Source organism: Anopheles coustani, chromosome 3 (assembly GCF_943734705.1).
Source record: "Anopheles coustani chromosome 3, idAnoCousDA_361_x.2, whole genome shotgun sequence".
NCBI lineage: Eukaryota > Metazoa > Arthropoda > Insecta > Diptera > Culicidae > Anopheles > Anopheles coustani.
Window position 1 is genome coordinate 45,523,392 of NC_071288.1, and position 26,401 is coordinate 45,549,792.

At 46.1% G+C, this 26,401-nt stretch overlaps 1 protein-coding gene across 2 annotated transcripts; it reads right to left on the reverse strand.

The window, feature by feature from the left end:
- Positions 1-928: 928 nt before the first annotated feature.
- On the reverse strand, positions 929-25,368 carry LOC131271693 (cell growth regulator with RING finger domain protein 1-like). 2 transcript variants are annotated; one of them, XM_058273203.1, is made up of 7 exons: positions 25,218-25,368; positions 13,946-14,103; positions 10,199-10,370; positions 9,245-9,395; positions 4,379-4,486; positions 2,254-2,575; positions 929-1,804 (listed from the first exon to the last, which is right to left on the reverse strand). In XM_058273203.1, the coding sequence occupies exons 1-7, from the start codon at positions 25,220-25,222 to the stop codon at positions 1,623-1,625; spliced, it is 1,098 nt and encodes a 365-aa protein (XP_058129186.1). In that variant the 5' UTR covers positions 25,223-25,368; the 3' UTR covers positions 929-1,622. The 2 variants fall into 2 exon arrangements, with proteins under 2 accessions (XP_058129186.1, XP_058129185.1); XM_058273202.1 differs by lacking the exon at positions 25,218-25,368 and adding an exon at positions 20,644-21,542.
- Between the last annotated feature and the right edge of the window lie 1,033 nt (positions 25,369-26,401).

Genomic DNA, 26,401 nt, shown 5'->3' on the forward strand with positions numbered 1-26,401 from the left:
TGACACATTGGAAACAATTTTGGAGTAAAATACTAATTTTCTTTGATAAAATAATACCTTAGTTGTATTGAACGTAAAACAAAGTTTTTGGTTGCATGCATATCTAATACTTACTGTAAACATACTTTGTTTTATTCTTTCCACGGATGTACAATGATACGAATGTGCGTAAAATTAATCTCGCAAAAAAAAATCTATCAATCTTAACGCATCATTTGTATCATATAGAACGACTCGATTTCATTCGATTAGTAGATTTGAACAACAGAACATTTATTTTCAAACATTGTTGAATATTTCACTAAAATCGTAGGACGTATGACCGAAAAGACTACACGCAACTCTATGTTTAGGTATTCAACCCCGTTTACAGTATGCTTGCAGATGTCATGCCAGGTTTCTGTCATTTGACAGTCACCTGCGTATCAGCCATACTCCCGGCGATGCCGGGAATGGTGAGTATGGTAGTGAGTATGAAAATGGGTGCCTGGTGAGTATGATGAGTGTCGGAGCACCTGTCAATCATCATACTCACTACCATACTCACTACCATACTCGCGTCGTGGAAGGAGCCCTTCACTCTTCAGTATAGTGAGACGATAGATGTTTGAATTGCACGGTAAACAATTGTTTACAAATGTAATTTAAAAAATTTAGAGTATTCGATGATGTTTTACTGCATTTTTATTAATTAATTAATTATTTTTTTTTAATTTAAATATGGACAGTATAAACCAATCGAAAATAATACAAAACTGTTCATTATGTGTTTGGAACTAATTTTACAGGATCAACGAAAGAAAATTGCAACCTCTTCGTTTTGTGGAATATCTCTATCCAGTTTTAAAGGACAATTCACGGCCCAAATAGTACAAAATATGCGTTTCGGATGTATATTGACGCAACCAAAATATATATCACGTAGAAGTTCGATTCACAGCTTATTATTTCTCTTTATTTAAAACACAAATCAGTCATCCGTGGATAAAGATTTCCCTTTCTTCTGCTTCATTCATATTTTTTTCTCCCTTTTTGTAACACATCACTTACGGTCTCATTTTAAAAATCACAGCTAAAGAAATAATCCTCTTCGAAACTGTTCAATAGTTTTCTTAAACACATCAAATGAAAAAGGACAATTTGAACCGATAAAGTTCTACCCTCCCGTTAGTAGTTCGACCGATCATCTCCGGTTGTCTTGAGTTTCGATAAAATAAACCTTCTTCCTTTCGAACGGCACAACGCAACGGTACGGTACCTCCACATGTGCGAACATTGCACCGACAGTTATCTAATACTTAGCGAGTAATAATATATTTCATAATTAAATGTTTTTCCTTCCATCGGCGAGTGTTGAGGAGCAGTGTCTCCTATGAAGTCATCTTGAGGAATTGAAGCGGAAGACACTCATCGGCGATCGAGGCGGGATTGAGATGCAGACGATCTCCTGCTTACACAGAAACCATAGTGGTTGGGGCGAGGGCACTGCGGCGACGCGGATAGTAAAATTTAACAGCATCCATCCAAACCAACCCCTACCAGACGTTCTCCTCTCGCCGACATCCATTCCGGAACCTGCCCCACCGTATCGTTTGCAATTTCGCCGTCTCCTACGGCGGGCTTCACCGAAAGCCGAGAAAATCGGTTAACCGATCGTTCAGTGCGTCCAGCCAGTGAACGGTTCCTTTCGGTTTGCTGTTGACCTTAAGCTCGTTTGTCGTATTAGCCGGTAGATATTCCTCGTTTCGTATACAGAAGTAGCTCGTAATTGTTGCACGACACATTGGACACCGGTCCAGTTTGGCTGTTTGGGAGGTGGGGAGTAAGAGAGGGGGAAAAAAAGGGAAAAGCGAAAGGAAAGAGTGTGAGCAGAAAGAGCGAAAACGCAAACGAAACGGTAAATTGAAGTGCGTAGAGGTCTAGGCAAGGCGGAGGTCTCGACCTTCAATCCGTTGAAATTGAGCTGGTAAAAAGGTCACACGTTAAGCACACACCGTGATGCTTAGGAAAAGGGCCAACAAGGGGCTTACTCATTACTCGCGATTAGCATCGATACACACACAAAAAGGGGGTGAGTGTCTATTGTACAAAATGTAAATAGGAACTAATTATGTATGGTGGTTTGCTTTAAGAGGCCACAATTGCATAACAAATCGATGTTAGGGAATGTTAAAAGAAACGTGTGTTTTTGCATGTCGGCTGTTCAATTAGATTTCGAAAAGTTGGATAGCGTCGACCTTAGGACCAACTTACAGAAACAAACTGCACAGATGCACGTATGTCGGCACGGAAGCAGCGCACGGGACAGTGGGAAGTAATGGCACACGACGCACAGTTGCTCTCCGACCGGGCAGTCCCGGGGTGCCGAGTCGGAACAGAGCAGCGGCTCGTTGTTCCCGGCACAGGCCACCGGTTCGGCGAGTGAAAGTGTTCCGGTCGGGACACCACTGCTTGCTCCGCTACTGCCACCACTACCACCGGCACCACCATTGTTCGATCCTCCAGCACTGGTTGCCGTTGGTCCGCCACTTCCTTCGTCCGCCGTCATCGGATCACCGGTGGCCAGGTACAGTTGCTGTAAAGGAAACGAAAAAAAAAGTACCAGAATGGTTAGTTGCAAAAATGGAAAATACATTACAAGTGGAATATACTTTTCACCCAAAAAATTCCCCATTTAAAAAAAAAGTCGGAACTTCATTCGATAAATTTACCATTAAATCGTATTTTTCATTTTTTTAATAAAAGTGTGCCAGAAATTCATCTTTTATCACACATTATACCAATTGATCTCATATATATATACATACAATGTAATTGTGTAATTCTTCCTTTCGAAAATACGGTATTTACCAACACAAACTTTTTTACATTATTAAATCATTAACAATCTTTATATCTGCAGTTTTACAAACAAAGAAGATGAAAGAACCAGATGAACACATAGCATTGCCATAGTGGAGAAATTAGTTTCTTCCTTATGGCTCCCCCGATCCGTTTCCAGCCGGATTGGTGTTTCATTTCATGCAGTTTCTTCAACAATTTTCGCTCCGAACCGACCACTGTGACCTTCGGTAACGCAATCGACCGAAGAACCAGAATCGAAGTGGTTCTACCATTCGATTTCCTTTCGCGAGTTGCGCACCCGCGACTTGTGCGTTTTTCGTGACCACGTTGCTGATGGTTGGCCAATCGTTTTTCCAATCCTTTCGAGGAGTGGTCCAAGGGTGGGTGTGTGTGTGTGCAAGAGGAGAGCTGTTCCTTGTCACGGCTTGCCTAAAAAACCGTCTCCATCCGCCGTTAATGAACCGTGCGAACCGACCGTGCACAGCAAGCCTCTTATACCAAAGGCTCGCGGGCGAATAAATAGATAAAGTGACACTGGCCGGGGGTGATCGAAAACAAGATACAAAAAAAAAAAACAAACAGCATGGCACCCTACTGATGGAGCCTCATGGTGGTAGTAAACCGGTATTTCGGTGTATAGTAGTTACCGCCAGCAACGAGTTCATTTATCTGCCACATTTACGGCACATTCAACTGCACGGCTCGGTGTAAATAAAACCAGTCAGCTTTCGTCCAGTCTATTCAGCCCGGTACCTGCCGTCCGGTGTCCGTCTTCACGCACCGAAGTGGCGAAAGGCGCGGATAGCAGCGAGCATCAGGCCTAGTACTCACCCATCCATGCGCTTTAACTTGGAAGCATAGTTTCGCTAGCCATGTATGCGATAGGACTGCACTTTCTGGTTGGCAGCCCGCTGCTCGTGAACAGAAAATGTCACCTACACAAAGCTGATCTGGCACGGAAGTTTTTAATGAATCTCTTCTCACGATTTAACCATCCCTCATCAGTGCACGTACCCCGATCCCGTACAGAAGCGATAATCTACCGTCTAAGCCTGATCTCTTAGCTGACGAGGTAAGTTACCATCGCTCTGTGGTTGGCCACATAAGACTATCGACACGCGGTGCCGCGGTCTGTGGAGGTGAATCGAACGGTGAAGGTCGAGTCTGCTCTACGCGAGTCTGGTCAACTCTGGTGCGATTGTGCAACCGACACATACCGCGCGTGTTTGTTCTAACCGAAATTCCGCTAGCCAATTAATAACGCTCAGCAAAGGGGTCATAGGAGAGCAGAGAGCGAAGCGAGGGCTTTAGGCGAGGGTTTCTGAACCCATTGTAGTTGCCCGGTTCGAACGGCTTCTTGAGGAGCGTACGGTGGTGGTTTCTTTTTTTTTCGCGAACGCTACCCCGAGGTTCACGCCTAGCAGCAGTATCACTTCCAGTTCTTACAGCATCCGAGACAGCACACGGCTTACGTGCCCGTTAGCCTCAGCCCCATGAGCGGAGGCACGAGAATTACCAGCGTTTTCCCACTCACCTTCAGACAAGACAGTTGACCGCTCGCTTGCTTCAGATACTGCGCCAGAATCGACGTCGGTAGCGGGCAGACGGGGTCACGCAGGTGGACGACATTCACCAGAATCACCTGTGTGGGGGAGAAGTAAAAAAAACACGCATGAAAAATTAAAGTATGAAACCATCCTGCAAAACCAATAGATCGTATGTCGCAAACACCGCTAAAGCTAAAGACAAACCACAGGTAGAATACGTGTGTAACAATATTCCTCCTATCTCGCCTAAAGCATTCAGATACTTTTTAGATATTTTTTTCAACATAATACATTATACGATTTTTATACCTATTTCGCTTAAAAGTTTTATTGTTGAGATATTTTATTTTACAACCTCGGACATAAATAAACCTAAGGCTCCCGAAAAGACCAGGTGACAACTTTATGTGTATTAAATGGTTCCAGTTTTACGATTCCTGCCCATTGGTATAAAACATTAGTTCCGTGTGAAAAAAAAAACAAATCGCTTTGGTGCAAAATGCCATGCACGTTGAACAAAGCTGGCAACTTTTTAATAGAAACGAACTGCGTGCTGTACTTTAATTGCATTTTCTGTTTGGCACTTTTATGATTGCCATAGGGAAGTCAATTAGTTGTAATGTTGAGCTTTACTTTTTTATGGCTGAAATTATTTCCTTTATCAGCCGAACGTGTTGTGGAATGACCCCCTATTTTTTTACTTCTTGAATTTTAATTTTCGGTAAAGGAATCTATTGCAAACAATGGAATGAACTATAAGATGTTATATTTTATTAAAACTCACATGCTGGGTTTGCCCACAATAATGGTATGACATTTTCAGCTCTAGCTCGTTTCCCATTCTCAGTGTAACGAGACCACCGTTCGATATTCTGATCGGAGCGACACCAACTGTGATCTTCTTATCTCTTTGACGTCAACCGGACGGGGCTGGTTCGCCTGGTGAACAAACATGGCGAGAGTTTTATCGAACCGCACACTGAACGATTGATTAACTGTGGTAGCGACTGGTCCTCGCCGACAGCCAGATCCAAATCCGGTTACATCCTGAACCGTGGACCCTTTCGCAGCCAAGACTAATGCTCCCGCGGGGGTCTCCCGGCGCAGTTAATCTGATCTGGTACAGGATTCCGAAGGATGGCGCACACAAAAGTAGAGATTGAATTTTGCGACCCATTCTGTGTGGCGGCAAACAAACCAACAACACCACCCAAACAATTCGGCCATAGAAAAATAAAAATAATCACAAACACACAAATCGAAAAGCACACCCTCTCAGCGGGCAGTGGGCACAACCCCCGCCCGGTGATCTCTGCCCCCATATTCGCGCATTCAAAGCACGACGACGATGGTTATGAACGTAACGTTTCCGCCGCTTGAAATCTGTAGCCGGCGGTTGTCGAGTGGGACGCTCGTACAACAAACCGGTTAACCGATCTGTGACGTACGCATGATGCTCACACAACCTCTGACGGTTGCCGCGAAGGGAGGGAGGGAGGGAGCAGACAGCAACCTTTTGATGCCACTCTGCAGAATATTATAACATCATTACAGGTACGTACGAGAGTGTGGGCCTTGATTTCATGTTTTTTTTTATTTGCGCCCCTTGAAAGCAGCTCCAAAATTATGGTGAAATTAGGAGGCAGAAAGAAAAACCAGCATGCATCACCCGTTTGCATGTTGCCCATGTTGTTGAGATGAAGTGAGGCGGTACTTTCTTTGGCACACGCAACACGGGTTGGGGTTTTTGTTGTTTCCGACTTTCATTTACGCTCGCGACAAGATTGCGCGACGAATTATTGCTTCTCTCCCGTGCCCGGATCTTACTGACTAAGTACATTTGGGGGGCTGAGGAAGTGGTTATTACCCAACGATCCGTGTTAAAGCAATCGATTTGAATGAAAAGAGTAAAAGAAAGGTTGAAGAAAAAAAAATCACAAAATCCCCAAGCACAATTTCGTTTTTCAAGACGGTTCCACGAACACGGTTCCTCCGGTAGTCGCGGGACGTACGCAGAGAGAAAGTGAAACCGATCGCAAACGCAGCGTGTCATGAGGTGAATCCTGCGGTACCGGGATTTGAGCACAACAAAACATACTTGTTGACCTGCGGGACCGCAATCCGGTCGTATGCGGCGAGTGAAAGTCCATCCCGAGGACGTGCCGATGATTGGGAGAGCTCCCGGACTCTCCGCTTTTCAGGGCGCTCATCAACCGCCCCCGGATCGTACCATAATCATCGTCACAATCAGCACCGACAGCGACGCGTGTGTCGGTGCGTCATCAATTTGCACGGCCAGGCGAGCATGTTTTGCAAAGTGTACAACCGGGCCCTGGCGTGGTGATCTTCGGCGCGTTTTCCCAGTTTTCTGTCGGCGGTGTTTGTAGGACACCGAGGCTGGCCGGCCATCGGTGGTGTGCACCCGGGTGTACTTTGCGGACCACCAGATGAACTTTCCCTAAGGGAGAAACTTTCACGTTGATTGACGGTTTCTTTCTTCTCGCCTGTTGGGGCCCGCCGTTGGGGTCGCTTTCCCGGGGAGTATTTGTGCTACCATTCCGCTTTCCACAAGGCTCGGGCCCCGGAGAGAAAGAGGATTTGATTGAGCAGCCGGCGGGGACGGGGGAGGCCAGTCGGATGACAGAGCGATGACCTATTTTGGCTGCTTTATCCGTAAGCAATTAATCATTCGGTCACAGTCGACACAGCTGCGATCGAGAGCTAAAACTGAATAAAAAACACGTTGGAATTTGCCGTGAGAAGAGACCAGCAGATGAAGGAGTCGAAAATCAATTCATTTACAATCACATCTTTTTGGTTTACCTTTCTCATAAACCCGATGAAAGGTTTAAGGTTCCCGGAGCACACAACAACAAAAAGGGTCATTGTGTCACGGGATGGTAGGATGATGCTACCGTCACGCGGCCGAAATCCGCGATCGTCGTGACACAACGGGTACACGATTACGCAAAAAGAAATGTGCCGATCGTAAAATCTCTCCCATGGCGCTCTGCCCGGTTTCCTACTTCCGCGTACCCAACAAACCTGGCAAACGGTACGACCGGCGTCCAGCGTTTTCGCGTGCTTGCGCGCGGCCACATTTGGGGATCTATTTACATAAAAACATATTTATTCAGACCCGAGCCAGCGGCGGCGCTGGCGGTGGTGAGAGTCATCTTCCGCCGTGGCCGTATGACACAGATCATCTTCTTCTGCGCGCGACGACGACCAAGCGCGGGAAGGAGGAAGGAAGAAAAAAATAAATCACCCCCATACGTGGTTTTTGCAAATTTGACGACTAGCAGGATCCCGCCAGCCCCCCGTGTTTGGAGACGCCTTCCCTTCCCTCCCTTCGTCCCAAACCTGGAGTATTTGTATATGAAAATGAGGAAACAAACCATCATTGTTACGTAACACTCTCCTGCCGTGCGCATCCCCCAAAAAGTGTTATTCCACGCCACGAAAGCAACACATCGATGAGAAAAAAAAACAGGTAAATAAAATAAATCCCCAAATCTAGGACACTATTGGCCGACTATTGATTTTTGCACACGACAGCCACAAGCGGTGGCATTTCCGAGAACAGGTCGACGGAAAGGGAAACCACCACGTAAGGCTCGGGCACTGGGAGCTGGTATTACTTAACCGTTAATTTATGCACACCGGCCCAGATGTAATCGGGGAAAGGAGAAAGATTGGGAAGACATACACAATTTACGGAACGGAAAGATCAATAAACACCAGCACAATCGGCGGCCGGGATGCCACCAATGCGTAACGTAATCATCGGTGTTGTGTGACAGCGTCGATCCTTCATCTGATACTAGAGGATAATCTCAGCTCCGGTGAAATAATTCCCTCTCGGTCAATTTTAATTCAATAACCCAACAACAGATGACAATAACGGAGGAACTTAAACATAAAGAAATAAACAAAGCAATAAAAAGAAAGCTTTACTAGCTTAGTAACTGCAACGATTCTGTTGTATGCTTAGAAGTAAAGATTTTCATACAGCAAGACAAATAATGAGGCACTTGAGTTCCTTTCATGTCCAAAATAAGCAGCTGCTTTAGGCCCTCTAGTTTTCAAGAGTCCCTTCCTTTTAGCCCATGTTTTACTAAATTTTAATGTTGGAATTATTTTTATTATTTTGTAACAAACTTGCTTGTTTCATTAAATGCGTGATGAATTTATGAATTTACGTTCATGAATGAATGTAAATGAAGAACACTATAATGCGAAAATGGTCCAATTTATCATGAATTATGTTTGATGCAGAAAAGGTACCGTGGTTTTTAGGCAAAAATGTATAAGATTGAACACTTGCCAATTTGGTACATAGAAAATGGTATTCGTGGAAAATGACTATCCTGGAAAGTTATGTATGGGTTCGCGTGCACTAAGCCACACTTTTGGCAATGAAAACTTTTCAATGGAATAACATTAAGCAAGTTGTAGTTTAATTTAAATTTGATTCCTTATTAAAAATGTGCAGTTTGAATTAAATTTAAATTGTTTTTGGGACCCTTAATTTATAGCTACGTGTGGCCCTTACAACGCTTAATCCGCCTCTGCCTTGATACATGGATCATGAACAATTAATCCGGATCAGCACTGACAATACGGTAGCAGGCAATCAAATAATATGCAAAAGAGATCCTCGGGAACCCTTTTTTGGAGAAATAGTGCTAACTTCTAACAAAACCTAACTTTCCTCGAACCCGGATGGTTCGATTCTGAAGCCACGCTTTAACAGTCACGTACGCAAATCCAAGGATGCTTCTTCTTGATCGTTTGATCGTGGGTTGCCTACCATACAATGTCGTCCCATAGCCCGACCCACTACCACTTACCGTCTCATCGGGATGCAGCAGCTCGTCCGGTTCGGTTTCGCGAATCATAAACACCACCAGTGGGTAGGCCAACCGCGGGGGAGCGCCCAAGATCAGCGGTGGCTTCGGGGACTGTAGCGCGATTATGTGTTCCGAGTGCGGCTGACAGCATCTGTTGCCGGTGGGTGGGGAAAATTCGGGCGCGGGGTGTTGTTTTGATTCGGCCATGGAGAAAGGAAAAATATCGAAAAAAAAAGGATAAGTTCAACAATAACTGAAAAGGGCATTCACTTCTGGAACGGTAATAAAGTTTGCGTGTTTGTTTGTGGCAACACCTCAACGAGTCAAGCTTTAAAAATAAACTTGCCAACTGGTTCCGGCAGGTTCTGGTGGCGCTCGCGTTAGATTACTTTCCCCTCCCCCCGCCACTACACTGGCACGTTTTGGGGCGTTCTTTTACTCTCCATCAGATCCTCCGCGGTTCGACCTAACGCGAGCGGCGGTTCGACGGTTTCGTCGATTCTTTGTCGCACATTTTTCGAAAGAATTTAATTTTCGACATTATTCTTTATCGATGTTGTTGTTGCCCTCCCTTTGGTGTGGGGAACAAAACTGGTTTTTTGACCACACGCTAAAGAACTACAACGGAGCATGGGCGTTTCGCTTGGGCAGCTTTTCTGAACGACGAACGACACACTAATCGAAATAATTAGCTAGATGACATTTCACATTCCGTCCGGTTCGGCGGGGCCAAAATAGGAAAAACTAGTCAGCCGCTCTGTGAACGATAAAATGCATTGCGTGGTCTGCCCAACTAGCCAACACCTACTATCATCCACCACGAAAAGGCGCTCGCGTTCCAACCACCAAGAACCCGCGCGGAACACGCTTGGTCGAAAATCTTAAACAAGAAAAATAATAGTAAACATCGGGCACATAGCACATAGGATGGCGGAATCAAGAGTGAAGTCAGACCTTACGTTAGTTGCCAGTTGCTGACAGTAGCTGGAGTCGACGATGAGCGAGCTCGACGCCTTCCGCAGATCGTTCCAGGTGCGCCACAGCGAGACGTGCAGCTCCCGGATCGAAACGCCCCAGAACGCCTGCAGCGAGTACCTCACCTGGCTGGACACCGCTAGACGAACCTCTGGAAGTGGTGAACATGAAGAAAACAAATGAATTAGACGGTGTGTTTATAGACGGGTACGCTACAAAAGCCGGAAGATTGTTTAAGATGACGGTTATGAGGAAGTTTGCACGCGCCATTGAGGAGCTGGAACTTGAATCGACCATCGTCGATCGGCGAAGAGGGGGAACGTTCTTCCGCCCTGCTTTCGCAATGCTCTATCCGCGGCCTCGTCACGGGGCCACCTTTGCGACTTGACCTGACGTTTGCTTTGCAAGTGTAAGCGGTACCTTGAGCAAGTTTGCAAATGCGACCCCACCGGTACCGGCTTCACCTTTGTCCGGCCGACATCGCAAGACCAGCTGGTCCGCTAATGGGTATCCCTATTTCGAAATACGCGCAGGTCAAAAATGCCAAGAGTCACCTTAGTCACCGGAAAGTCGCCGGTTCTAAGCCGTAGAACTTCTCACGTGATGCCGGTCACGTAGATTCGCTCGTTCGCGCGGTTCTAAGCTCAAAAACTGGAATGACAACTTAGCGCACCACCACCTCACCCACCCGCCTTTCGGTGCGAATAATCTTCGCCACCCCCGTTCTGGTTCGCGCTAAATAACGCTTGAGATGTTGCAATTAGTTGCGGCACGCTCCCCGACGGTGCCGTTGGGGCCATTTATCAACCGGGACGGCAGGGTTCCGGCCGTATTTATCTGATGACTCAAAGCTGCCGGCGAGTGGATGTTGTCGTGCTTGAGATCTCAGGAAGAAAGGTTATTTCCAGCGCAGCCTCCGGGGGGGAGAAACTTCAGCTGGGTGCATGAGCAGGTTAGAAATCGACAGTGGATCAACCACCATCGACTCGAGCAGGAGGTTGAAGTTGGACAACAGTAATTTGTGGCACATGTTGCCGCTTGTTTACAATGAGACCGCGCCGTTCATCACCCCATGCACCCGGCGGACGAGGCTAAGGTTAGGTTAGCAATCGTCATCGGCCAGCAGCGCTTGCAAGGTCTTCGAGTTGATGAGCTCTCGTAAAGGGCACCATTGCTTCTAATGTTCGCTTGCAAATGCTGCCGCCTCTGGACACATTTCATTTGCGATCACATTATTGGGAATGGGCAAAAACGGCCTCTACTAGCACAACTGGCTTTCCCTGTCGTACTTCATACGTTGGTTCGCCTGCGCAACGAGAGTTTAACGATCGTTACCTTCCATCCGGTGGCCTTGTCACTGCACTTAAACCTAACGGCGGACAGCCAAGAAACCTCTCCACGGACACCGTTAATCTATCGGGCCCCGAGTAATGCTCTTGAAACCCGACTCCCCGTACGGGAGATGAAACTTGGTTGTGGTGCTGACCAGGCACGATCTGGCGCGCAAACGTACGTGCATACAACAAAGACGCGCGCCACACCGACCAACACTACATCGACTTCCAGGAACCTCTTATCTGGGAGGGTGGTTCTAATCAAAACGCGTTTATATTCAAAACACATTCGGCGCAACGAACTGGCGCAGCCATGGCGTTAGAGTAAAACCGGAAAAAAATCTCCTCCACCCCGTCGTCTGTCCTCTTTTGGAGTCCAACCCAAAAATAAAAATCTACGCTGGTTCTGAATGTTACACATTGACGAATTTGCGAAATCCGTGAAAGTTCAAAATGTGCTAAATGTGTGGCATTTCATCAACAAAGCCCCATCACGGACGTGGTCCGCATTCTCGGACACGGCTTTCGGAAGGGCGGACAGGGCAGTAAAAAACGAATGTGTGATCGACCCATTAGCACGGGTATGAATTTGTGTTTAAACTTTTCCGTCACCGTTGATCTAAATATTTACACATCTTCCAGAATAAATTCTTCTTTTGTGATTATCACAATATTGTTGTGAAACTTCGAATGCAATTTATGCTTGCACACAACCGTCGTTCCGGGGCTACGATTGAATGTTACTCTACTACCCAAATAGGGATGATGAATGTAAACATTAGATTTTATTATTTGCAATAATCACAGATCAAATTGATTATAATATCAAAAGCTATCTTTGATGGTCATTTGAAAAATCAACACGTTTAAGGACGTGTGCAAAGCTCTACCGTGAAAGCTTGGCGAAATTCTTAAAATCTTTCGAACTTGTAAAAATCTGTTATTACACATTATTTAAACAAAATCATTATTTTATTTACACTTTTTTTAACCAAACCAATTTACACATGTTTGATAAATTTTGGTGAATAAATTTTGTTTGAAAAGAAGTTTTTAAGAAAGACACTAAGTTATCGTTGAACTAGTACAAAAATAGGAATACCTTTACTTTTCCAATAAGACCTCTTATACATTTGAATAATTATGTTAACGACGTTTGTTTTGGATGATCATAATTTTGAGGGTTTTGTATAATTTTAGGGGATTAAGTTGTACACTAGCTCATCGTTGATAAAATATCTACCAATCTACCAAATGCATAAACATTACGGCTATGGTTGGAGCCAGTCTTTGCACTAGTATCTGTACCTGTGACCAATCAATTTATAAAAAAATAGAATTTATAAGAAATTCCTACTTCCTCGGAACCTATTTTACTTCCTAAAATGAATAAAAACCACATCCGTTGAAACTTACGATCCAGGTTTGCCTACGCTGGGTACGATTCGTTTTACTGTACCGATTAAAACATTAGGGTTCTCCGAATCTCCAAGGCAATTCGCCAAATGGGATGACTTTTAATAAATCAAACACCTTTTAGGATATATTCGGGTCAAACTTGGTTCAACATATTTTTAGACGAATGGCAGATTTAAATTCAAATTTCTCGACGAAATTAAAAACTCCAAAGTCGTGCAAAACTATCAAACACCCATCGGATGATTGATGATATTTAAAACGAATCTTATGCCCGCCGCTATCGATGGGCCACATTCCTGTGACCAAATCGCGCTCTCGATTCCTTACCGTCAACCAGACCAGCTTTTTGGGTTTAAGTTTAAGTTCGCTTAGCTTCAAACAAACGGTTCCAAGGACGGTACACACCGGGAGAACGTTTTTGGCGCACATTCACTTTCACGCTGTCGAAAAACTATTCTCCACGGTTTACGGGGTTGGCGTGCGTTAAAATATTCCGCACTTCGCAACGTGCGCGCCACACACCACATTAAGGAATATTAAGTGAATTGCACCAAAAGTTCTAGTAAAGAGCAAAAGCTAAATTGGTTTTACCATTCACTTTGCCTTTCTTTCTCGGTACCGGTCAACAAAACACGAGCATGTGTTTTATGATAGCGTGAACTTAAGTTTGAATTTCAATTATCAAACGCACCCCTCAATTATATTGCCCCAATAAAAATTCGATTGATTTTGACGGTTTAAAGCCAACCGTGAACGTTCTTTGATGCGGTGTACATGTTCCACCCCAGCTGAGTTGATCGAGTCGGAACAGATTGGTTAGAACTAAGCACCATCCTCCTTTCCCAGACCCTCCCATTCTTTCGGAGGATACTTCAAGAATCCTACGAATTGTTGCTGCAATTGACACACCTGGCGAACCGGCGAGCCAACCCTGGAAGGACATCGGAAAAAGACGAGAAGCAAAATAACTTACCATCGAAGGAATTGTTTCCCGCGTCGAGCAGCCGAAATGTGAACGGTATGTGGACCCGGGTCATTTTCAGCCGCGGTACGTGCACGTTGTGGTTCTGCTGCGCTACGTTCGACGGCCTCAAAACGTCATCGGCCTGCACCCGGAGTATCACGGCGGCCCTGGAATTGTACATGTTTGAGTGAGGCAAAAAAGAAAGAAAAAGAAGGCAAAAGATGTGACAAGCTGTACGGTGCAGCATGAGGGTGGCCCGCGGTGTGAACCGTGAAGGAACCGACAGGGAGAAAGGGAGAGAGATAGAGAGATGGAGACGGAGAGAACTGTGGATACCGCGATGCTGCCGGAGGGATTGGAGTTCGGAACGGCTCTCTTCCGATCGTCGTCACCGTCGCGTCGCGATCAAGCCGTGCGCAAGTGGAAGAACCGTTAAAGAAGGTCCACAACCAACCATGGCCGATGACGACGGCGACGACCTGCCACGCTCAGGGCTGCACACGTCTGCATTTGTGTTTCTATCCGCTCTCCTCCAGCTCGGCAACGGTGTTCTCAAGCCCTTTCTTCTACAGACTCCACCTCGCTGGAGCTTGTCCTCGAGCGGCGGAGACGAAATGCACACCATGTCTCTACCGTGTGCCCCACCCTCGGGTTCAGGTGCGACCTGGCGGCCATCTGGATCTCCGTCGCGCGTCCCTCAGCACTGTTTACCGAACCGTACTTGCCGCCGCGAGACTCGACTTCATGTGGCGCTTGCCGTAATTGATCGTGCCAACAGCAAGATCTGGGGATCTCCCGGGGCGACGAGAGGACACGGCCCGAGCGACACAGACATCGATTGCTTCACATCAGTCTGCACAACAACTGCCATCCGTCCGTGTGGAAGAAGGGGATAGCCATCGGCGATGAGAACGGCGGACCGATCTTAAGGCGAAAGATTGCGAAGCAGAAAGGAAAATCAAATCAACTCCACGGTCTCCGGTGACGCTACCGATGAGACTCACCGCAAGTACCGAGCCAAGATCTGGTCCCAGCAGCCCAGGAGTGCCTACGTGAGCCACGTGAGCCGAATATGGGGTGGTTGTAACGGAGGACGAAAGCCGGTCCGGGACGGTGATGTGCAGCATCCCTTCTAGGGGCAGTGGTGCAAGGGAAAAATGCAACGGTGGCGAAAACAAACGGCCAAACTGCAACGCACGCCACACTCCGTTTCGTCCCCGCGTGGACCTCGCGGGCTGGTGTGGCAATTCTGGTATGTGCTGGCCTGTCATCGACCCCGCGTTTGGCCCCGAGCGGCCCAAACGCCAAACTCCAATCATCCTCCACATGATGGTGTGCTAATGATTCATGCGATCAACCAATTGCCGCCGCCAACCCGCGAACCAATTGTCGATCAACCCCGCATCACCACCGTGCTTGTAACGAGTCATCACACTTCTACACCACCACTACCCACCCTCGGCGTATGTGCCCCCGTCATGCGGTCATGGGATGCCGAGCAACGGTTCTCGTCTGTCTCAAAAGTTGCAGTTAAAAGAAGTCTAGGGCAGTGTGCGATCATGAGGGAACGCTACGAACAATAAAAGCAAAAAAAAAAACGAACCAACAAGATAAATGAAAGACAAAAAAAACACAAATCGGCAAACAACGGCACAACACCGGTTTAAAAACCAAGTCAAGGCTGATGATCGCGACGGTTTGCGTGGTGTGCGTTTTGTTGTTATTTTATTTACCTTTTTACCTACTTGCGCGCGTTGGCTCTACTACAACGCCGCAGCTTCAACAACTACTTGGGTCGGTTCGGCATTTTGCCTCGCCAAATCGCGCATACAGCCTCCTCCCAAACCATCCCCCCCTGCCCTCCTCCACCTGGCGCCCAGCCTCGGACGAAGAAGTTGATCTCGACCGTCTCGGAGAGCACAATTGGAGATCACCACTTCGCCGGTCGACGAAGGCCCCCGAACCAATTGCACGCAAGTAGTTTAGTTCGGCCAGTTTTTATTCTCATTTTAATTTCTTTCGGCCTTGGAAGGAAGGTTGCAGCTCACACGTGTTTCGGTACCCGAAGGAATGTACGCGGTTTGATTACTATCTGTTTGCGATAGCAATCGTTGTGAGACCTGCTCGATGTGGGCCACCGAAAACGATGGGAAATGGTTGGGTATTTGCAGAGTTTCTAGCAGTAGGTTAAGAGTTCCACAGCTGCACACGGTGGAACATATCTCGTGGAACATTTTTTAAGAGGAGTTGATTTTCCCCCAATTCAATGTTCAAGTGTTTTTATTCCCTATTGTTTCTTTATGCACAAACAAAATGTGAATTTCCGATAACTCTATTGAGGTTAAGAGCTAAGGCGCCCCTATCTTATGCAGAAGAACCTTATTATCTGAGCTTCAAAAGGGAGTTCGTATACTTGACATCGAAACGAAGTAGAACTAAAAAACTCACCTTAAAAGAAAGTGCCTACATTTGATAAACGAAAAAAAATCGAAGAAAATAATTTTGAACTGAAGTGTAACTGCAAAAGCCAAACCGTTCTATGAAAAATATTTGTCAGCTTCCGGAAGTAATAACATAAAACGCTGCCCAAACTAGAAATACCTCTGGCGATACCGAAACACGAGCCTTAGTTGAAGGAATTTCCTAACAAACGACAACCAGACCTACCAATCAATTCGAGTCCAAACTGGGAATGTCCAAAAACTCAACCTACCTTCCCGATCCGAACCATTTCAATCCATCGCCTGTAGTACGATTAATTTACCATCATTATGGTATTCTAATGCCAAAGCGGGCAATCAAAAGCAGGTTTAGCTGGAGGGTAAATTTAAAACTTCCAGCAACCCCAGCACTCGGTAGACAATGTTTCAACCTGTCTGTATCACGCAAGGTCCACTCCCCACTATGCCTTATAATCCTCTATTGTGGGAGCTTCGCTGGTCTCCTCGGCTGTCGGATCGTCATGCGGAAGACAAGTCGTCCGGTGGACCATTTTTAAACATACACGAACGAACCGTCCGCGGGCCCTGCTACCCCCACATTTCCTTTGTCTTGCCATGCTCATGTCCAACATGTCGCGATCCTGTTACACTTTTATGGGCACGAACAGCCGTACGGTATGTGACGCTTTAATATTGCGGTGCTTCTCATTGTTACGCGGATAAAATCCCTACCGCAACCGAAAAGGAGAGTCGAGCAACCGGTCGCACAGTGGGATCAATCGGAGGAGCTGCACGGTTGCTTGGGCCCTATGTTAAGTTTACCCGTTGATAACTATTTACAAATTAAACATGCAAGACTTGTGACGATACCGTTCTTAGTTACAGTTCAATCTCGTAATCAAGTATCAACAACATTTTTAAGTTCTTACTACTGAATAGATTGGTTTAACTATACTTGGTTCACTCATTTGAAACTCATCGTCCACCGTTTGGCCCATTGTGCGATCGGACGCACTGTCGCAGGTCGGGGATAACGATGATAATGAAACTAAAAACGCCGGTTAGACGCCAAATCGGAACATCTTAGTCGCATGGTCAGCAGCATAAGCTTGTGCGTGCGCTGTGCGAATGTCGTCTAGCTGTCAGTGTCAACCCAGCACGCGTTCGGGCCCGCCAACGATTCCTCCAAACGCACCTCTTCTGCCGCCGGCCCCGGCTGGTGTGGGGGGGCGGCCCGCACCACGATGCAAGGGTGTTGGAAGTTAATTTATGCTACCCACGGTTTCAAAGCCAAGCGACCGCATGCCGTATGCCGGCCCAACAAAGCCGAGGATGCGAGCGAGATAGCGAGCGGAAGCCGTGTGGGTAAGGGTGCGTTGTTCGTAAGCGAGAGTTGTGAACAGGGACGAGGGATGATTAGCGGCGGCGGAAGGGCGATAATGAAACCGAAATGGAACATTACCGCTTGGGGACAATTTTTTCAAGGACGCCAGCAGCGGTAGTTTCGCAGTCCAGCACACGATCACGATCGGGATGGGTAGGTTGGGCCAAAAGAAAAAAAAACATCAAAACGGAGGATAAGTGCTGTCTTATCGCACCCGTTGTGCGTAATTTGCATGGCGAAGATGGCCGGGCGATAAGATGGACGTTTCCTTAAAAATTAATTCTGTTTTGCAGAATTTTAGCAAACCCTACCGTGGTTCTGGTTAATATTACCATCTATTCCAAATGTGCGAGAATGGAAAAAAATATGCTGATCGTTCAGACCCCAATGTGAAAATATTGGATTGGCCGTCGTTCGAGAAAAGGTTATAAAATTAGGAAAAGGCTTCGATAAGAAATATCATGCATAAAAATAAATTTTGGACCCGACCATTTTTGTGGGACGCACATGTAGATGATGCGGTCAAATAAGTCACCGGTCGACCAGAAATAGTTTTCGTGAGACAAACCTAAACCGACTACCATTTGGCTTCTCGTTATCAGAACTGTTTTGCATTGGAGTAAACATAAACTGGGGAGTAAGCAAATGAAGACAAAAAGACCGAAGGTATAACATATATTTAGTTAGTCGTCGGTCGTTAAAGAGTAGAGGTTAAACCGTTTATTCGGCGTAGAAGGCCCTCCAGTCCCCATCCCATTTAACCGGCTCCAGTTGTACAACGATAAGAAGGTGAGATGGTTTCGACTTCCTCCTTCAGACGATTATAGCCAGAGTCAATTGAGAATGTATCAGCCACATATTAGCATGTTTCAATCGACTGCATCCGTCTACATCTTAAGTTTCGCGATGACAACGAACTCGATTAAAATAAATGAATAAGTAAATAAATAAATTTAAAAACAGAACTAAGGAATGATGAGAAGGAAGAATAACATACCCGTGCCTGAACTGAAGGTAATATTGCTAATTTTAATTTTGATTTTTCTATCATCAATCCCATATTCTCAGCGGATGATTCTTGTTTTCAATATCGAGTCAGTTGCCAATTCCATGCCATAATAGAAACTTTAAATCGAAAATACCGAAGCTCTTCGTATAGTATAAACATGAACTCTAACGGAATTTCACAGTCATTCGAACAGAACTAGTGTTAGTTCTCATGCGGAGCGAGCTAAGAGGAATTTTCCAGTATTTCTTACTGGTTAAAGCCGGATTTCGACTTGATTATGCATAATTAACTTGTTTACATTAATCTTTCACCTCTTTTTTTTTTGTAAAATTCGCGTATGCAACCAACAGACTAGTCTAAACTTGACTTCCATACACATCTATGTCGAAATATGCTTAACTCCTGGGCTTAAGCAGTGGTATAGCAGAGAAAACCAACAAAGTGCCCAAATTCTACATGGATTTGAACAAAATATAAACTTAATCGATTTAATAGCTCTAACTATCGCGAACAGAGTTCAGGTTTTGCTGTCTGTCACAATATTTATAATGATCCGGATTAGGAAACAGAAAAAAGAATAAACTATCAACCAAATGCCCTGTGCTGTGGTGGTTGGAAACATATCGAAATTTTATAACCCTCCCGTATATGCTAAGCTGCTAGCGAACCTGTCCACTACTTCCGTGCATTACAATCGGTTGGTTGATATCGGTTTTTCTTTTCTTTTTTCTCCCGAGTTTTTTCCTCCATCTGCTCAAACGGATGCGAAGTCGAGCCAAGGTTCAAAACATCACCAACTCTGATACGGGAAAGGGAAACGAAATGTGAGGGGCCGAACAAAAAACACGTCAATAATACCGTTCTGTTCTTCGATGGCAGCAACATCGCGCCAACGATCGTCGGCGTCCGATCTTCGTTGTTGTTGTTGGATCGAAAAGCCGGTGGTTGATGTCACCGGCGGGACGGTGGACGAGGAACATGCGCACCCGCTGTGGGCGGCGGCGTAAGAAACTGCACGGCCCGGTTAGGTCCAGCTGTTTTTCGGCCGACCGAGAACATCTTTGCGATGATCGCGTTGGCGCCCGCGAGACACGCTTGCGTACCGTAGAGAACATTCTGACATTCTGGTTCTGGTTGGAAATTTCGGGGTTTGAAAAACAAGAAACACCAACCGGTTTCCAGCGCCACCCGAACGTATGAAAGATGCCTCCGAAATACATTTCGGGGCGATCAGAGAATCACCAAAAACCAATCAAACCTGAATACCACGATCGAGTAGAGGGATCTGTAGCGGAAGAATGAAATCAAATGCGACGGATCAAGAAGAAGGAGAGGGTATTTTGTAGTCACGAAGAGGGTTCGAAAAGGTCTCAAACAAACCCTTTTCTATCAACCCTTGAGAAACTGTCGGAAATCGGAAAGGATTGATGAATTTACGATACTATACCTATCGGGCTAACGGTACACAACACGCCCTGGCGTCCTAGACCTTCCAAATGACCGAAATCATCCAATAAAACATAGTAAGGGCTCATCGCATCGTTCGAGGAACCATAAACCGTGGCGATCAGCTCACGTTCCTTTGATGGACATAAAACAAACCCAATCAACAATATTCTCCTCGAAAGATATTCCTTTTAGTGATCTTCCTAAACTTTCGCTTTCTTTATAATCACCGCTGACACACACGCAAGCACATACAAAAATCCTCTCCCGTCTTGTGGATTGTTTCTATCTGATCTCCAACGTTTGCCATCTCACAGTCAAGGTTCCGTGTTTCCCTTTCCGGGGGGTCTGAGGAAAGTGAAACCGCCGGGAAAACCGAACACGGGAACGGGTGGTTGGAAACACTTTCACGCAGGCGGGTACTTACTTGATCAGAAACATGATCGTGGCCCCGATGCACACGATCACTGCCGTCAGCGGGAGCAGGTTGGTGATTTCCACCGCGGAAAACGCCAACGAACTGAACGCGCTCATTTTGCGACGTTTTCCTTTCCTCTTGGCCACACGGTTTTACTTTCAAATTCCACACTAGTGTTTTACACCGCGATCGTCGGAAGTTTGTCCCGTTTACCGTTGGGTTGAGTTTTTCTCTTTACTCCCTTAAGGGCAACCGAATAACAACTATATCGATGAGGAGCCGGACCTCTTGCGCGGACGGACGGATGGCACGCGCTGGCACAGACTCGTCGTAAGCCAAACAAGCTCATTCACCGCACGGCAGCACACGATCGAGATATATCGGGAGCGCACTACTCGCGCGACCGAAGAGGTGTATATATATTTAATTAAAAAAACAAACACTACGCCGAACTAAAGTACGCCCTGTCTTCTCCACTACTGTGCGGCTCGTAATCGTAACCCTACACGTCCGATGTATCGACGCTGGTGATGCAATGAATGGAGCGCGATGATCTGATCTCCTCGCGATGTGCGCACGATCGATGCGACGATCGATGTGACGATGGAACCGCGCGCGCGCACTCGAAAGCTCGAAAAGAGAAAGTAGCTCGAATTGAGATCGGGTTCGCGATCGCGAGATCGCGGCCGTGGCTCGGAAACGGCTCCGGGAAACGGCAAAACAACCCGACGTCTCGTTCCTGTCTTACTCCCGCAAACCGAACGGCCGGGGAAGGTAGCTGGTGGGGGGTTTGTTGTTGTCACTTTGTGAACTAATCTCGCTCGAGCTCAATGCTCGTGGTGTTTCCCTTGAGGTCGGTGGTTCTCGCTCACTCCCGGCCGAGCGATTGGGTTGTACTGACCACCTCGGTGGGGATGTGAAACCGTGGAAAACAAAACGCTCGAGGCATAAACGGTCGATGCGTTCTCGCGTTTCGCACCCGCAGGGAGAAAACTCTGCCGATAGATAATTTTCTTTTTGCAGCGCAACTTCCGACCGATGAACTTTTACGGCTTTCTTGTGTTCCGTTCCCGAGCTGTGGCGGTATAGGGTCCGCGTTCGTCACGATACACTGGAATGGAAAATCAAGTAGAGGATATGAGCAAATTTCATTATTTTCTCCAGGTGAAAAATTCGTAAAACCAAACAACGTAACGAAAAGCGCACGAAGCGTGGTTTCAGGGATGTCCAATTGCCTTATATTGGTTGTTATTGTTTGTTTTGAGTTTGGCCAGAAACTAAAAATCCAACACTACCGATTGTTCGGAGCAGGTGAGAGGAAATGATCCAACGCGGTTGACTTCACGCATAGTTGATTTTTACATATTTTTGTTTTGTGAGCGTGACTCATCCGAGTACCATCCAAGTAGTCTCACCTAGCAGCTGGCGACTGCCAAAGATCGTCGCTTCCTCAATTCAAACGAAACCTCCAAGCAAAAGGATACGCTCCACTGGTGCACAGCTGAATTCGCACGTTGCTTGTGCGGGCGTGAAGTCGCGGGAAAAAATAAAACCATTAAACGAAACACTGCACGCACAACTTCGTATCGTTGGCGACGTGATATTGCGACTATGTGGTGTGTGCGAGAACGCTAACCGGCGAATCGGTTCATGGCTTCCTCTCCGTACCAGCGCAGAAACTGAACTGAGTCGCGGCATGCTTAGCGGTGCGTGCGGACAGCACCTGGTCAGGGTGGGGCATGCAGCGACTCGTGTGACGTTCAACCCCCACCGGCTTTGCCGGCTACAAAGCAGTCACCACGTACTGGACCCCGGTACCGGGCAATCGGGTGCAGCAAACTGGAGCCGGTCTCGCGCACACGTCGCTGAAGGAATCTTACGATTTCCGTTGGTGGGGTCGCTTCGAACCATTCAACCTACTATGATCAGCACCACAAGCAGCGGCTGGCAGCACTAGCAGCAACACCAGCGGATCAACGAACGGACAGCACAAAGCTGCTCTTGGCAACAACACCAAATACCATCTACGAGCTAGAAGCACGACCAGCCCCACAGGCGTTCTCTCGCATGCTTGATTCAGATTTCGGGTGAGCTTTTTCTACGCCTTCTTCGTTCGTGAATCGCGATTAACTGAATGGTGAAATCTTCCAGCATGGTTGAAGAATGCATTCTTGCCAAGTGATTCGTGTGGTTCAGGGGGTACGAAAACAGACAGTTGAAAAAGAAAATAATAATTTATTTCATCTGTGAGTTCTTTCCCTTATACTCGATCGGTTTTCTGCGCAAAATGTTTGCAGTCAGTGAGTGTCGGATTTGTTCCGTCTGAACGCCGAGTTAACAAAAATCCGAACACCGTTTGTTAATCCTTTTGAAGAATATCATCGAGCAGTTGATGAAGCGATAAACGACTCAGTTGTATGGGATTTAAAACAGCTTCCGAAGAGTAAAGTTATATTCCTCTTACCCTTTTAATGGTTGGATGGACGTAGAATCAAACTAAAAATTCGTTCAGCATAATTTACCACAAAACGAATTAGCTAGCAATTAATGATCATATCTCCAAGTTATTACAGTTAATCTTGGTCTTAAAAAAGTGTCTCAAGTTAAATTTTTCGTCTTTTTATACCCAATAGCTTTTAGTCTTTCTAAATTATGTTTAGTTTAAAACGGCTTTTCTATGGTAAATTTCAACTCTTACAGCTTCTTATTATTGTAGGAAAAGATTTCATCTCTTAGATTTACGGAAGATATACTGAGCTTTTTTCTGAATCTTCTTTCTACGATGCGATTGAACTGATTTTACAACTTCTGGCCCAGTTCGAGAAAAGATTTGCACCTCACCTTACCATACCAACGGATCGAATAAGCAAGTATGTATTTTTTTGTTGTTTTGCTCAAAAGAAAGCAATGCCTTACTCGTTCTTGTTTGTTTGCCCTGCTCGTTTGGTTCCGGTGACGGACTTTTCGCGACCAGTATCCGGTTGTTAATGGGTACGTGTTGGCGCCATGAGCTCTATCTCTCTCTTTGACATCGCCAGCCGGTCGATGTAAATCTTCTGGTGGTGATCAAAATTCGAAATTCCTCAAAGGGTGTAAAAAGAACAAAGCAAACTAGAAAGGAGACGCCAGGTATAAGCCACCACTATCTACCTGATGCACGATGGCAAGTGGCATTATGTGCCACGAACAACCGACCAGCCTTAAAAAGTGCTAACACATTACATCATCTGCTAGGAATTTTAGGTTTGTATCGTCCGGAGGCACCCGATAGGACAGTTCACCGACTTTGCTGCCCCAATCAGTCTTATCTATTCCATTGACAAATATCAGAACATGTTTGAGCTGGTGTCATTTTTTGCCTTCGTTAATGTTTTGCTTAGAGCCAACATAGCAGGCACGGAACGGTTAACTAGATTGCGGTGGGAAGCGCTTACCACACAACCGGCCGCTTCTACTGTTGGAAGCATTTGGCCAGAAGGAAGGCCGTTTTCGTTTGCTAAGAAGTTCATTGATGCGTGTACGGTCTATATGCATAGCTTTATTTGTAGTTGCACAAGTACAGTGTCGCACGAAGGGCAGCCGTCGACGGTCCGTTGTGCGCGTCGAGTATCGCCTCCCGGAGAGTGTCCTTCAGTGGAGTGTGATTCTTGTTTAATTTTAACATCGACATTTTTGGTGGCCAGAGGCCCTCGTAAGCGTAGCCCTGCAATGGGAAAATATACCGCATTGCTGCTCCATTGCGTTCAACGGCAATTGGTTATTTGCGCCGAAGCTATCAAATTCAAGCGACCGAAAAAACACATCCATCAATCCTTCCCTTTCCGCTCGCAGCATCAGCTGTTTCTACGAACGGCCCATCGCTGTGGGGTGTGTAAAGCGACGCTACGAGTAAGAGAATCCCGTTGGCCGAAAATGACCATCTCATGCTACCCTTCCAATAGCACTATGCTACAGTATACCATTCCCGTTCCGGACCGTTTCGAAATTCGCCATTTATGCCAGCCGATGATTAGATGAACCGAAACACGAACGCGTCTGTGGGATAGAGAAAATTGCCAAATGTAGGGCATTGCGCCGTTTCTGTCCCCCGTCGATATGCGTCGTTCGTTTCCTCTTCGTCGTGACTGATCCACGAGCGCTGCTGGCTGGGAACCATGGAAACAACCGTAATACTAACAGTATCTTAATTTTTGCCAACTCCCCAATTTTAGTGTAGGAGTTTCTAACGTTTCCAAAATCGAGAGTATTAGTAAACAGGAACACATGGCAGCATTCCCGCGCAAGTGGGTGGAAGGAAGAAGAAGAGCGATATAAGGTCCGAATGCGTCCGATTTAATTTTGCCAAAAACAGTCAGGTAGTGTGTATCTCAACCATCAAAAATACTGTCTGCAACTCTTCATATGACTTTAGGTAAAGAAAAACAAGCAAGTATGCAAAGCGACTGCACCGAGTGAAATTGTGATTTAATTTTCTAGAACACCACCGAACAACCTTAAAATGTCACAGACTCGCTAGGCACCAGGCCACCCTCTATCAACACGACAATGTTCCCAAAGGTCACTGCATCGTTTGTCCGACTTACCGCATTTTACGCACCGCCCTGAGCAAGTGTTTCCGGAAAACCGCCAGCCACCTTATCCGTTTTTTATGCACAAATTCTTCGACACTATTCCTTTTTTATCGTTGCACAAACCGCAGGAAGCACAACCCGCCGCATACAAACTTCCTTTATTACTCACATTTGTTGTTTTTGTTTTTTTTTGCTGTACGCTGACAAACGAGCACGAGGTAATTGCATTCTCAGGTAGCATGATGGAAAATGATTTGACGTTTCACCACCAAACCAAGGTTGGTTGTTCACAGCAATGATTTTTCAGGTTGGTGCCAGTATGAGGTTTGAGGTGTGCGGTATGGAGTGCAATCCTCGTCGCATACCCGCTAGGCAATTTCGACCAAATCGTCCTCAAAAACGTCCTCCATGACACAAACATCGAGCAGTTTTGTATGGTGAGGAGGACAAGGAGAACGATTGCTCGAAAAACGTCCTCCTTTTGTTTCATCCCCATACAAAAATGGAGGACGTTTGTTCGCGCGGAGGACGTTTTGAGAACGATATTTCGAGCTGCCTAGCGGGTAGTCAGTATATTTTTCCATGGTAGTGTCTGGAGTTATGCAATGGCTGGCAAACCCATCAAGCAAAATCATAATCCATCCATCGAGTATAACTCGGGGTCCACACTACAGCGCGACGTCCCGTCACAAAACGCGACGTCGCCTGACAGGCGGCTGAACTCCATACAAAAAAAAATGTCGCACAAATCGCGCTAGTGTAGAAACAGCGAAAAATGCGACGTCGCGATAGCTCTTGTCAAATGTCAATTCGAAACGAAAACAAACCGACAGCTGCACAAAACGTAAACAAACCGAATCACAAACGCGAACAAAACCCAGCCAGCAATATCTGTCAAAAACATAGGCGAGGGCGAGTAGAAGGAAAATCCCCGCCGCAAGCGGACTGTCGATGTTTGAATGTATGCATGGGACGGCGATGAATTCAGTGCAAGAGGAGCTTTCGATATGGGCATTACACGAGACGCCATATTTGCCCACCTTTGCGTTGTGAATTGTGATCGACTAAACATGTTTCTGAGTAATTTCAATTTTAAATATGTGATTTAGTGTTCTTTTCGTGATCAGTAGTGTTATATATGTGAAGCAGATGGAATAATGAACAGCCGCGTTTGCTGTTTGTGTTTTGGAAGGCAG

Coding starts and splice junctions, on each gene's coding strand:
- LOC131271693 (XM_058273202.1), bottom strand. CDS start 20,750: ATGAGCGCGTTCAGTTCGTTGGCGTTTTCCGCGGTGGAAATCACCAAC. Junction 9,396..10,198: donor CAACTGGCAACTAACGTAAG/GTCTGACTTCAC, acceptor CACCGGCAACAG/ATGCTGTCAGCCGCACTCGG. Junction 2,576..4,378: donor GTCAACTGTCTTGTCTGAAG/GTGAGTGGGAAA, acceptor TTTCCTTTACAG/CAACTGTACCTGGCCACCGG.